Below are 14,439 nucleotides of genomic sequence, written 5' to 3' on the forward strand. Positions count from 1 at the left end.
ATCCGAAAGCCCTACCACGTTAGTATCTCCCACGATATTTCATTTACTCCCCAGTTCAGTTTAGTTCAGTTTAGTTTAGTTTAGTTGTAAAAATAAGGAGCTCGGAGAAACAAGAACAGGAGCCGTGAATTTTTACAGCCCTCGGGTAGTTTTTTTCCAGCAATGTATATCATGTGGATTTTAACGCGGCTTTAAACTGTTTCTTAGCTCCAGCATGAATAACCTACTGCATATTGTAATCTTTATACCGTAGACTGTCGTTTTAGCTTAGCCTCTGCTATTATATTATATTATATTATATAAGGATATATATATTTAAAATAAACGTTGGCAAATATATAGAGCAGCCCGGCAGCCTCGGAGTCCCCTGAGGTGCGCTTGGATATATATTTAAGCCAAAGCTGTATAGTTGTATCATATATACGATAGCTCTTATATCCTCAGTGACTGCACAGGACATCCAACAATTTATCGTCCTCGGACCAAGTTTAATTTTGCGGCCGTAACACCTCCCTCCGAGCTTTCGGTGCTCCACTGTACCAATCAGTAGTCACACCAACAGTGTTTAGTTTGTTCTACTATGTAGAGCACAATAAAACATCACAGACCGACTAGACATTGTATTACTCTGCAATGTTTAGCAAAGCTTATTCTGCTGCTTTGTCGTTCTGTTGGTATTAATGTTGTTCTGCATTCACACATACCTTCACATTCATACGGCGGGATCTCGAGTAGCCTCTTTAGTCCTTATAGACCGTAATGGTATCACAAAACCGGGGTTTTACGCCTGGAAATGTGACGACCGCTCAGCAATCCAAAGAATCCGTTCAACCGTTACTTTTAATTGTCTCTCGGAAGATAAAAATAAATTAGTCTCTCTGGTGCAGCTAAAAATACACTCTTACACAGTATAATGTATATATGAAGAATATTTATTGAGTTTTTTTCAACTACCGGATTATATTAGTCGTTATTTATTTAGAGCAACGTGAGCTTTTTCCCGGTGACAATTATCGTTAGTATTGCGATTAATGAGAGCCCATTGTCGGGCTATAGAAGTGTGGAGAGCGTCGAAAGAGTTTAATAGAGAGTAGGTTTGAAGAGATATCAGGCTCAAGCAGAGCCAAGTAAAGAAGAGGCAGGATGAAAAAAGCCCGGCAGACTTTATCTTTATCTCGCGAAACTCGTTACCGGAGACGAGATAACGACGATAACACGATCGTTCGGGTTCGACGGGTCTACGAATATCGTTCCCTACGGGACGTACTATTTTTTTACTCCCATCTGTGTCACTCTTTATCCTCTGTTGTAGTTTCTTTATCCTCTTTTTCCATGGAGCCCCGGAGCGCTGAATAAATTTACCCGGGTCGCATTACCGGGAAAGTAAAAAAGGAAGAGAATAAGCGAGAGGGGGCATACACACCTATACTCTCCACCCTCCATCCTGTGTCCTATGTCCTCTGGATATAGATATATATAGATATATAGATGTATATTCAATAAATATCGATTGATACGTCCGTTAAATTATCCTGCCCTTTTAGCTCCGCTGTCTTTTTTCTATTTTCCTTCTACTCTATTCATTATTTAGCTTTATTTTTGGTTTTATTTTATATATGTATTCACATTTTCTAGGATTCGTGTTACTACTCTATTGAAATTTCAGCCTGACTTCAGGCACTACTGAATTATCAATGATAATAAAAATATATTCATAAGAGAGTGAATAAGAGCATCAGAATTGATAAAAATTTTATTTATGAAAATAATTCTATTTGAAAGCTTCTTTTTTCTCTTCTCACTTACTCTTTAATTTAAATCCTTTTCATTGAGTTGAATAATAGAACTGTGAGATCCACAGGTCAGTAACCGGCAGATAAAAATAATGAATTCGAGGGATGGAAAATTCGTATAAAGGAAATCGTGCGGAAAGGGAGTATGAAAGGATGACGGAGGAGGAGGAGGAGGAGGAGAGAATTGTGTCTGTGTTGGGATGATCCTCACTAGAGTAGTCGTCCCCTCGATGTGTGACGACAAGTGGGAAATGGAAGGAAGCAGACGATATCAGGCTGTCACACGGTCGAGCCATACGTCATCCACGGGGATTGAATTAAAGGCGCCTGGTGTCGGTACCGATGGGCTGAAGGAGGAAAAGATATTATACATATAGACAGAGCCAACTTTTCATATTATACTCGAGAGCTTCACTTTACCCGTTTCCTTTTTTATTTTATATTCTTTGGTAGATCCGCGACTTGTGACTTGTCTCATCCCTCTTTCCTCCTTCCTCTTATCTATTTCTCACTTTCGGCCATATACTATTACTTCGTCTTTACCCCGCGAGTCTGACGTGGACATGAAAAGTGTGTGCCGTCTCTTCGATGACTTTCCAATATTTTTTAACGCTTTTTTCCTCCACGTGTCTTTACAACTTAACTCCATTCTCCCTCTGAGATGTCACGTTCTCAACTTTGTTTCAGTTTTATCAAAAAAACTTATATTCCACTAATTTTGACAGGATTTATCGGATTGATTAAAATATTTATCGCACACGTTTCTGTCGGAAGTATTTTTTAACCTTCCAGCTTTTTTTTTTTTTTTTTTTTTTTTTTGCTAAAATTATAACGCTGCTATCTTTATTTTTTATTTTTTATCGAACAAAAATAAAGTTGTTTTTTATCTTTTTTTAATTAAAATTTAACGGCAATTTAACGATTCAGTAAATTCAAATTGTTAAGAGTGACTAAAAAAGTGAAAGAGAGAAAATTTTAATTAAAAAAAATTTGAAAAATTGAAAATTAAAAATAATTGTTATTATTACTTTGGATTTCTTTTAAGAGAAAGTGTTAAAAAAAAAAAAAAAAAAACACTTTAAGGAACTTTGTCGTTAAAGATAATTATACAGATAAGAGGATAGAAATCGAAAATAATTTTAATTTTAAAGCAAGAAATATATATGATAAAAATTATTAAGGTTATATTTCTTTGGAATAAAATAAATATAAATTTCTACGAAATATTTCAATAAAGCTTTTCTTGCCAGACGTCTAAAATTAAATTTGACGTTAATATTTATATTTATATTTATATTTTTTTTTTTTTGAGAAAACAAAAAGTGGAATTTTGAGATTTTATTTATATCACATCTAATCCACTTTGAAGTGGGCTCGCATCGAGTGATTTAGTGATACGATAAAGTTATTTCCGGTGATCGATCAGATGTTTATATTACAGGAGAGTGAATCAGTAGCTGTTGTATCTCCGAGCAGATATAGATATAGATAGATTGAACTATAATAATAATAACAATAATAAAATATGACGTCATCTGCTTACGTCGACGACATGGGATCCGAATGATAAATGAGTGATCTATACCGTCATTAATGTGACTAGTGTAGCTGGTTCGCGCAATACATTTAGTTGTAGTATAGGCTGTAGGATCCATTCTATTCCATTTTGTAGTAGGGCTTGTAATGCCATTTGATGTATGATAACCACCCTCGCCGCTCGTCGTCCAGATAATTGATGTATAAATGGAATGGAAAGTCCCCGTTAATATTGTGTTATATGTAAAAACACAACACGTCAGTTCTAACAACTCAACGTTCAACACACCGCAAAAAATATTATCAATAAATAATAAATAAATAAATAAATGGATAGTAATGCCTTCATGAATGATTGGCACATGATTAATTGCTCACTAAATTATTGTTATTATTTTTTAAAGTGCAATTCACTGACGTAAATGGAGCAAGGGGTAATTTTTCATTGAGCATTCAATATCAACTGTAGACTTATTTTGAGCAAGTAGAGGAAAATATAGTGCATTATAAGGAGTGACAATGCGATGGATTTCCTATCCACGGTTTAACTTGTTATTCGCCTATCAATCTCCTTATATAATCAATTAAACTTCGACTACCGAATATGTACTAAGACATCTTGATTTATTCCCTCGTAGATCTTATGCACATTAAATACGTCCGTTAATATTTTAATTCCAGTCGCTATTTTAAATATAATTGTATCAATTATTTAAATCATATTCCTCAAAGTGAAATCTTTAATTAACTACTTTCTTCCCTGAAATAAAGTTAAATAATTATGAGCTGTCAAAAATCTTTGAGGTGATAAATTATTTGATTCAGCCCCAGCAATATTGAAATATCTGTGACATTTTCTTGATATTGATATATAATGGTGTCAATTTTTAATTTAACTCCATTTCAATAAACTGAAAAACATTCAGGTTGATCGAATTTTAAAGCTGAGTAGTATTCATATCAATTATTGAATCCCGGAAAAATCAAATTGAGTGCTTTTATGTTAAAAAAATAATAAATCAAATTAAAAATTAATATTTCCGTTGCATTAAAAACATAAAAATTCATTCAATATGAAAACACTTGAATTTTTGAATAAATTTTTAATCCCGCTGATATGATGAATATTTAAAGTTTAATTAATGGTTGGTACAAAAAAGGTAAAATAATTCACGAGAACATAACAAGTAAAAATAATATATAAAATAAAATAAAAGAGATATAAAATGAATAGAATTATTCTTAACGGGAAAATCCCGTCAATAAAACACGGTATATTATAAACATTTGATTTCTTGTTCTTCCATACTACAACAGTGTCCCTGTTATTATACTTTATCCATCGCAATATAATAATATATATATATATATATATATATATATATATATATATATATATATATATATATTTTCATTCTCGTTTAAAATCCAACATTGTTTTGAATTCAATGCATACAAATCGAGAAACATGAAAGCGAGTCGCGATTGCCTTCATACAGCAATTGGCTCTCTCTTCTCGTCTTTCTCTCGGTATCTCTCAAACACAAGCACCTTACTCTTCTTCTGCAGCAGCTTCGTCAGTTGACTTTTTATAGATATAGACATATAGATGTAGATGAATCCGAGAGGAGAATAAATGGAGAGCAGACACAGTGGAAACATAACGAGAGTAACGAAGACGGAGTGAGAATGCCGGATTCTTATTAAGATAATTCGAGGTAATTTAAAATTCAGTCGGGGCCACTGAATTTCAATAGTCGCTACCACCATTTTCTTCATCTCTGTCCTCTTTTTCTCACACTCCGGCACTTATACATCCTTACAGATACAAATGTATATTTATATAAAACCACTCTACAGACATTTATACGGTGACATCAGACTGATAAAAACAACCAATTCCCATTTACAACTGGCGTGTTATATTACACCGCCCGTACGAGTTATAACTATTACTATTTACTATTTACTATTTACTGTATATACCGCGATCTACACCAAAAGTCTACTCACGCAAATTTTGTTTCTTTATGCACCCATTAATCATTTCTTCATTTTTATCACTCTCGTAAATTTTGTTTATCGTTATAAATCGCGTCCATTCGAACGAAACAGAACGAGGAATAAAAAAAAAAAACAACATTTTTATCTAATCCACCAGCAAAAAGCTTTCAATCCGATTCGAACCGAGAGACGGGCTGTGTAAAAACTTATAAATGCCCAAAAACACTATACATTATAAGTGACGCGATGTGACCTTATACCTAAATCTGTCACGAAAGGTGCAAATCGATTTATACACCAACTAAATTTTCCATTTTCGATTCCCGGGGACAATGAATAATGTCTCGAGGATTCTCACCGTTAACTCACCTACGAATAGTTTTGCTGCTTCTCTATCTCCGCTAGTACTAATATAATATGGCGTATCATATAATAAAATATAATAACTACAAGTAGCTACTACAGGATATTGTATATTGTACATAATACATTGTACATTGAATGTATTATATTGAATGTGTATGTATAACATTCATCGAGACGAGATAATGGAACAAGCATCGACAATTCAAGGGCTTCCACTTTTGATCAAACCAACTCTCGATTCCCAACTCTGCTCGCAACAGGATGACATTCTCCACAACATAATAATACTAGTAACAAAGTAATATTCGTATTCGTATATTATTTTACTATTATCATTGTTATATATGTATGTATTTATGTATTTAAATGAATTGATCATTGTCAAGTGTTTATTCACCGATACATAAATTTGCAATTATTATATCTCTATTTTAAATGAAATAATAATAATAATAATAATAATAATAATGCGTATTTTAACATTGAACCAATTATTATTGTTTATGTTTATGACAAAGGATGTAAAGGGGGATTTATGGTGGTGTAATATACTATTTCCTAATAATTGAAGCACGAATTTGTTATTTATACTGGATTACACATTAAACAGTGGACATTATACATTACAAGTACAATTATTTAGCGTGTATGACAATTGGGTGTATTGGGTGGAGTATCTCTATTGCTAGTTACTGGTGATGAATCGCACGTGCTCGTCTATCCTCTATCCTCTGTTGAATACTATACTGCGCTTTGCCAGCTAAATGTTTTCAACTGATGATTATTATGGGCGCGCGACTTCCGCGAACTAACGCTGTTGAGACCGCGAATCATTAATAATAGCCGCCGGGGATCCAGATGGAGGGCGAGAAGGGTGAGGTAGTTCGTTACTCGATTTCTATGCTTGAGTCACGTCCGATCGTCGTTGATAGAGTCCAGCTGTTGGCTACCCCCCTGAACCTGAATCCCAATCGCGACGTCTCGCTCCCACGCAACCGATATCACGTTCGCTACCTTCCTGCGTCTTTATTTCTCTCATTGTTGCCGGCCCAATTGAAACTCTGCACGCTCCTTTCTATATACAGTACTATTTTGGTATATAGGTGTACATATGTGTATGTAAGAGTGTGGAGCAATCGGGACTACACTTGCGAGCGACGCAAATTACGAGCCGAATCGAATGAATAAATTTTCTCGATGTAATTTTGCCCTGAGCGATTTTAACGAAAGCTCTGAATTTCTTTCTCTCTCTTTTTTTTTTTTTTGGTTATTATTATTTTTTATTATCATTGTTATGATGGTTGTTTTCCCCGCCCAGTTTGTTTTTGATTAACGTTTTATAGTCAAAGTACTTTATTTATGAAGCCTAGTTTGATGAATGAATGAACAGAAAAGAGAAAATTGATTAAATAAATAGATTGAGCTTTTAGTTATTTTATATAAAAATTTTCTCTCATTGTCTGCTAGAATTTTAATCATTTTTTTTTTCATTAGACAAGTGTAAAAAATGTAATGCATTTTGTTATTTTTTTCCCCGACATATATACAAACAAAATCGCCGTGTAAATAATTTAAAAAGTTTTGTTATTTTGTTCTGTTGTTTTTTACAATGACAAGTACAGATAGAATGAGTTTGCAAAAAAAAGTTGTCAGGTTTTTTATTTTTTTTTTTTTTTTTACTATTTTATTTTGTAAAAGAGATAACGTTATTTGTATAAAATGTCACTGGATATTTTTACTTTATTTTTTCCGTACGCATTTAATTTAATTTAACCAGCGCGTTAAAAAAAAAAAAAATCCACCATTTTTAAAATAATCCACGTGAACGATTCAATTATTTCATCTATTTCAAACTCTTTTAACTATTTCCATTTACAGTATTAAATTTTTGACATTCCATACAATAATTGAATTTAGTCACTGTGAAACAACAAACAAAATACGTAAACATTAACTTTAATTATAATTAAATTTTAAAAGACGATATAATGTAAATAAAAAAAAATCTATACTGTTAAATCTATACAATAAAACCTGTAAAATTAGTAATTGATGATAGTATATTATCCATCCGGTAAAAGCAAAAGTAATAAAAAACATATTACCAAGATAAATTCAATGTTTGATTTAACCCGCTAAGATTTATCTTCTTTCCGCAAACATTTTCGTTCTGATAGAAGCAATTAAGTTTAGTTTGACGTTAAAATAGCAAACTAAAACTCGTTGGGGTTTGTTGTGTTGGTAAGTAAGCTTTCATACTGCGGGAATATTGAGAGAAAGAGAAAAGGGGCCGGAATACCTTGACTAAAGTAACTGAGTGAGAAGAAGATGAACAAGCAGAGCAGAAGTAAAAGCTGAAGCTGAAGAGCCGAGCTTGAGTTTGGTTACCAACCAGCGGGAAAAGCTTCATCGAAATCCGCAGAGTTTCCACTCGCTCAACGTCTCAACGTCTCAAGTCTAGAAAATGAGATCTACCGTAGAATACACCAGTACCATAAGATCTTGCTTATATACTTATACCTTTTCTCCGTCTAACCACCCACACATCCCACGACGTATCTACGTGCGAGATTTATCAACGAGGGCACGTTTTATTGGATAAGTGGCCCATTTTCAAATGGCCCCTTATCGACTGTCTTATCTAACTCGCGGCTCTCGATCTCGACACGACTATTATACCCATATATACACACGTGAATCCGCTGTATGTACACACATATGTGCCAATACCAATTGCTCTTTAGTCTCGACACAATCGAAACTCCTTGCGGTCAAAAGAGAGTTGACGTATCTAACTTTAAACTTTCTTCCGTTTTTAATAATAATAATAATAATAATAATAATAATAATAATAATAATAATTATTATTATTATTATTATTATTATTATTATTATTATTATTATTTAAACTTAAAATATAAAAAGTGATGTTTTAAATGAAAATGTCTTATTGAATATAAGTAGGACCGATGATGAACCTTTGAATACAAATATATTAATATTTATCCCTGACAATATCAATAGCTGTTAGCAATGCTCTTTAACTATCGACATAATCTTAACTCTGCGGTCAAAGAAGTAAAGAGTTGACGTGCCCATCTCTTTATTATTTCTCTAAAGTTTCTTCCGCTCGTCGCATCGCAATTACTATTACTATTATTGCTATTTTATTAAAAGACAAAGAGCTCTCTGTGTCTGTGATAATACTGGAACTCGGGACGTCTCACTATACTCACTATACTATACTATACTCACTATACTATACGGTACTGCTTGGGTTGATTAAAAAATCAAAATAATAAAAAATAATATTTTTCCATGCAGAGAAAGTTGCCTGTGACATAAAGAATATATTTTTATTCATCCGTCAGATTACACGGAAGAGACGCGGACATATTTCGCAATAAAGTGAAAGTTATTTATTATTATTTTTATTGATATTTAAACTTTTAAAATCCCTCGAAAAGTTGTAACGAAGAAACTTTAAATAAAATAATAAAACAAAATAAAGTATATGAAAAGGGGAAATAAATAAAAAGTAAATGGGCTTTAAGATTTATTAAGAGAAGGTTACTGTGAATTCTCGAGTGGAAATTAAAGCAAACGGCGTTGTTACTGTAAACTGTCAGCCAGACAAAGCAATTTAAAGGTATTTAATGCGATCTAGCCCTGCAGACTGAACGCTGAATGCTGAATGCAGTGCCCGGGACGAGTACCACCTACCGACCTACACTTTACACTTAACATCGTGCAGCGAATGGCTCTGAACCCCGAGAAGAGAATCCCGAGTAGTCGAGCTGGAGCTGGAGCTGGAGCTGGAGCTGGAGCTGGAGCTGAAGCTGAAGCTGAAGCCGAAACTGAAGCTGAAGGTTCACTTGCTTCCAGGCCGGGCTCACTTGCGTGACGTTACGTTGGCTTCCACTCTTACCTTTTTAGAGATAGTAATAGAGCAAATAGCTAAGTACAGAAGTGGAAACTCGGCAGGAATTCACCGGAGAGTTTAGTGCAAGACAGTAAAACAAAACCAGCCCGTTCAACAGAGCTAGAGGTAGAGAGAAAAAGAGAAAGAGAGAGAGAGGCATGCCCAACCAGTGAGAAATGTATTAGCCAGCCAGAGAAAAGAGATAACGTGTCGCTGCATAATGCATACCGACATCAAACCTTGCCCGTCTGATCCCTCATTAGCCTTTTATCCTTTACTTTCAAACCTGGACAGCTTTAATTTTACAGGATACTCGGATACTGTCTTCTGTCTTTTAACTTCTAATTTCTGTCTTCTATCTTTGTGGTGTCGTATATTATTCCAGTTTCAGTGTTTGGCCTCTTCCTCAGCTCCTTAAACCTCTTTACCTGCTCTGGCTTCCAAAAAAAAAAGAAAAAAAAAAAATAAATAAAATCCTTTTATTCGTCAAACTTCTGATCCGCGCAGCGAATAATTCTTACTTTTAATTGAAATAATGAAGGACTTTGCTCAGAAAACTCTTTCTCTCTTTTTGGTACTCTTGATTTAAAATCTTATTCGTACTCGTTACACTTTCCCGAGTGTACCTTGAGTTGTACCTGGAGTTTCTCAGAATAATTCCTTTCCTTTTCGTTCATTAATCAAAAAGAAAATTAAGAAAAGTATAACTGATTTTAATGGGATTAATTTATTTTTAATTAATTAATTAATTAATTAATTAATTAACATAGTTGTTTTGATAAATGCATTTTGAATATTTATTAATCGTTATAATACAGCAATAATTAATAATGTTGTTTAATAATTGTTTCAGGTCTGCCGTAGATCGAGGGGCAGAATGCCGAATCACGGGTACGACCGCTGATTTACTGAGAGAGCCCAAGGGCTTTAATAAAAATGGTCGAGAGGATGCGCTTTCTACTTAAAATTTTGGCCTTGCTGGGCCTGCTGTGTCAGCAAGCACTCTCCTGGCCACAAGACCCCGTGCCGCGACTGCATGTCAAACACCGTGAGTTTTTTATTATTTTATTCATTCACTTCTGTTTGAATTTAATTTATTTCGGAGATTTAACGGATAATAATTTAAGTCTGATTAAGCTGTTGCTAAATATTATAAATTATTTATGTACGGTGGTTAAATATTTACCGGGAATTTATGCAGCATTATTATTAGGATTATCATCCCTTTTCGACGATCCACCAGTTTACATTTGAATTAATGCATCATCTACGTCAAAATTGGTAAATAATAAATGACTAATCTCATTCTCTCAAAACTTGACCCAATTTTGTATAATCATTTTTAATTTGACAATTTTTTAATAATAATAATAATTTATGAAATTAATACATTGCTAAAAAAATTAAAATTAAATGTTAAAAATACTTTATCTATATACAATAGAAATTTTAGTAATTTATAAACAAAAGTTGTTGTAATATAACCGGGAGCCGATATAGAATAATATATTATACTACAATATTATATATCCTCGGAACGAAACTAATTTAATTACGAAAAACCACATAAACTTTTGAAAAGCAAGCTGTCATTCAATTATTAGTTTATTTCTCAAATATCACTTGGCATAATTAAAGTTCAGAGTACACGCACTTTAGTAATAATAACCAAACTATATATATCTACCTCTTCATACCGAAAGTTTACAAGTAATGTAGATACCGCGACTATCAAATGAATCTTTAGTACTAAAAATTTAATTAATATTTCGCCAAGAAATATAATATAGATCAAATTTAAATTGAAAAAGTAACTTTAGTACACCATCGACCGTAGACTGCAGACCGTCAAAGGTTAATGGTTAAAAAAAGTGTTTGAACATCAGATGGCTAAAAAACAGTCTGTACTTGTATAAGTATATATATATATATATATATATATATATATATATATATATATATATATATATATATATATATATATATATATATATATATATATATATATATATATATGTATTTAACGAAAAAGCAGTAACGTTTAAGCGAACTGCTAACGAGTCGATACTATATAAACTGGACGGTAGTACACTATAAACTGGGCAGTATACGGTTCCAGAGTTTTAGCCTTTAGTTAATTCCATGGTCGTGTACATTCGATTGCCCGGGCAAACCGTCAACATCGTAACTCTCCCCGGGGCAATCTCCAATTTCTTTTATCGTCAAGAGGCTAATTCGACGAGGGCTCGTTTTATATTCCTTTTTTTTTTTTTTTTTTTTTTTTACACACGTATAAATTTATAAACCTCTGTAGATAAATAGATATATATTTATTAGTTGAATTGGATAGAGACTACAAACAGTATCCCGTCCAGCTGTGCACCGAACAGAAGTATTATATCGTAGCAGCGAGAGCATGTTGAGGGGAAAAAACAATAAAAGCTAAAATAAAAACTAAAAACGGAGTAGTATAGAAGCTCGCTCTTTCGCCGACTAAATCCCTTTGGAGCTCTACAGGTGTTTCGAATACAGTCGCCGTTTACCCCCGCCCCACTCAAGTTAAATCCTTTCCGATCATCTCGATATTAAGTGAAAATATATTTACAAAATATCCTTTTAAAAAAAAATTCACACGACATCAAAACCAGACCTTTGAATTTTTGTTAGTCAAAAGTACAAAGTTTAGTACTGCCTCTAATTTATTGAATTCGATTGAATTTCTTGTGATCGGGTCAATCGTATTCACGCAATCGAGCAAGATGACGCAGACACGTGGCATAAAATCTAATGAGCCGACTGACGGGGTAGAATGTGGGTCGAGAAGTTTGCATTGGAGCTACGACTTGTACGACGACGATGACGGAAATCGTACCACACTGCACACTGCATACTGCACATTGTACATTCACTTGTAAATATATATATGCTTGTGTACATATTTGTATATATATGGATTGTCGCGGTCGTAAGCTCGTTAAGTAACTACATGTAGTATGTTGGCTTGGTTTGGTTTTGTTATATCGGTGTAGCAGACGAGACAGCAATTCAGTACACCAAAAGTTTCGCAATGCCAGCTCTATAGTCTAGTCTAGAGTCTCTACATGTTGTTAGTATTATTATTATTATTATCATTATGTAGGCCCGGTAATCTTTGCTCGTAAACACCTGTCGTTACTTATAAAAGCTTCGTCTTTACTCAAGCTTCTCATTCTCCTTCCATTCTCTTACTTGTTATTTTCTCAGATAGCAGCTAGATAAAGACAAAAAGTGTTGTACCGCGATCATCGATTTAACCGCCGGAATTTTTCATGAATGGTTAACTAGAGCAAACTTTTCTTTTGCTCACTTCTCAGCACCCGCCCACTCTTTACTCTTTGCTCTTTGTGATAGTTTCAAGGTGAGCAATTTGAAATAAAAAAAAAAAAGTAAATATGTTATTTGTTATTATAACGAGAGACTTTTTCTGTCTGGCGATAAACCGAGGGGTGAAGGCTGCTATGAATCAACGTGCCGTGGAAACCGATGACTCGTCGGTCAGTTGATCGTGATACATCGATCGGTGGTTGGTGGCTCAGTGCGTGCGGAAACTTCACCGGGGATATACAACAACTCGACTGGCACTCCGGCTACGAGTTTCATTCCGTGACTCGGGCTATAATTCAACCACCGACGATGATTCATGCACGGTAATCAGACGCTTTAGGGTGAACCTTTGCCAGTCTCATGTCTGATGTATGACTGACTGAGGATTTTTCGACATTCAACAGTCACTGGTATTTTTTATGTGTTGTTTCTACACCTAGGCCATGTCAGATAATTTTTTTACCCTAAAATAATTTTTTTTTTCTTGAAAAAACCCCAAAAATCTCTTTAGTAAAGAGATTATCGCCTTTTAGTACCAAGTATCGAGATGGAAGATATTTTGTCCGTGTCACCGTATTCTTAGATTCTCAGATGTACACCGCGATGACATCACCACGTCAAAAGTTTAATAGCGCTGAGAATAAGATGAAATCAGTGGGTATAAAAAAATCCCGCGTATTTCCTGAGTCGATCGTTTCTTGATTCTCGGTTCCTCTTATATTACTCTGAGGCTCCAAGACGCTATAATATAAAGCTGGCTTAAAGCTACTCTGGTATTAGTAGCGAGCCGCGGTACAGTGGTACCCAAGTAAAGTTGACACGAAAAGAGAATCGAAATATAAAAAAAAAAAAAAAAAAGAGAGAGAGAAATAACATAAAAGTTACGACACGAGTGTCTCTTCCGGCTGCGTGAAATCGACATCCAGGAGTTTAGAGAGTAAGAGGGAACTTTATTCACTCGACAGACTTTTAAATTTAAAATTTTTATTAATCAAGTGAAATCATTCACCAGCAGAATTTTATTTTAGTTTATTTTATTTCTTTGCTTATGTTAATATATATTGGATTAATATTATATAAATGTAGTCAAGTGGATGAACTGGTGTGTGGTGGAAAGTCTTTCTCCAGCGGTTAGCGGGAGCTGCTCGTTAATATTGGCTAATCGGAGTGTTCTGGTCGCTCGACTAAATATCGAGTCATAGGTTTTAGGTAGTTGCTGGTGGTGGTGACCGCGGTGACGGTGACGCTGGTGTGCCGACACCGATAGCGAACCACGAGGGACACTAATCTCCAAGCAGCCGTATCCCAACAAAATTTGGAAGCCAGCCAAGCCTCGTCGCGCCGGACAAACGACCACGCAGACGTCTATTTTTTATTCTTTTCTTTTATATTTATCCAAACACGAAAATACTCCAAATATTTGGTTTTTATGCTATCAACTATCAACCCATCAAG

General features: G+C 34.2%; 1 protein-coding gene across 3 annotated transcripts in view; it reads left to right on the forward strand.

The window, feature by feature from the left end:
* LOC141527316 (semaphorin-1A) overlaps nucleotides 1-14,439 on the forward strand; it is a 94,354-nt gene that overhangs the window by 30,973 nt on the left and 48,942 nt on the right. For all 3 annotated transcript variants that reach the window (XM_074242736.1, XM_074242734.1, XM_074242735.1), the window contains exon 3: nucleotides 10,475-10,669. In XM_074242736.1, coding sequence (XP_074098837.1) covers nucleotides 10,558-10,669 — 112 coding nt within the window. In that variant the 5' untranslated portion in view covers nucleotides 10,475-10,557. The remainder of the gene's footprint in view (nucleotides 1-10,474; nucleotides 10,670-14,439) is intronic.

The sequence above is a fragment of the Cotesia typhae genome, unplaced genomic scaffold, assembly GCF_013202065.1.
Source record: "Cotesia typhae breed Kobodo isofemale line unplaced genomic scaffold, CoteBio_Ctyphae contig_4, whole genome shotgun sequence".
Taxonomy (NCBI): domain Eukaryota; kingdom Metazoa; phylum Arthropoda; class Insecta; order Hymenoptera; family Braconidae; genus Cotesia; species Cotesia typhae.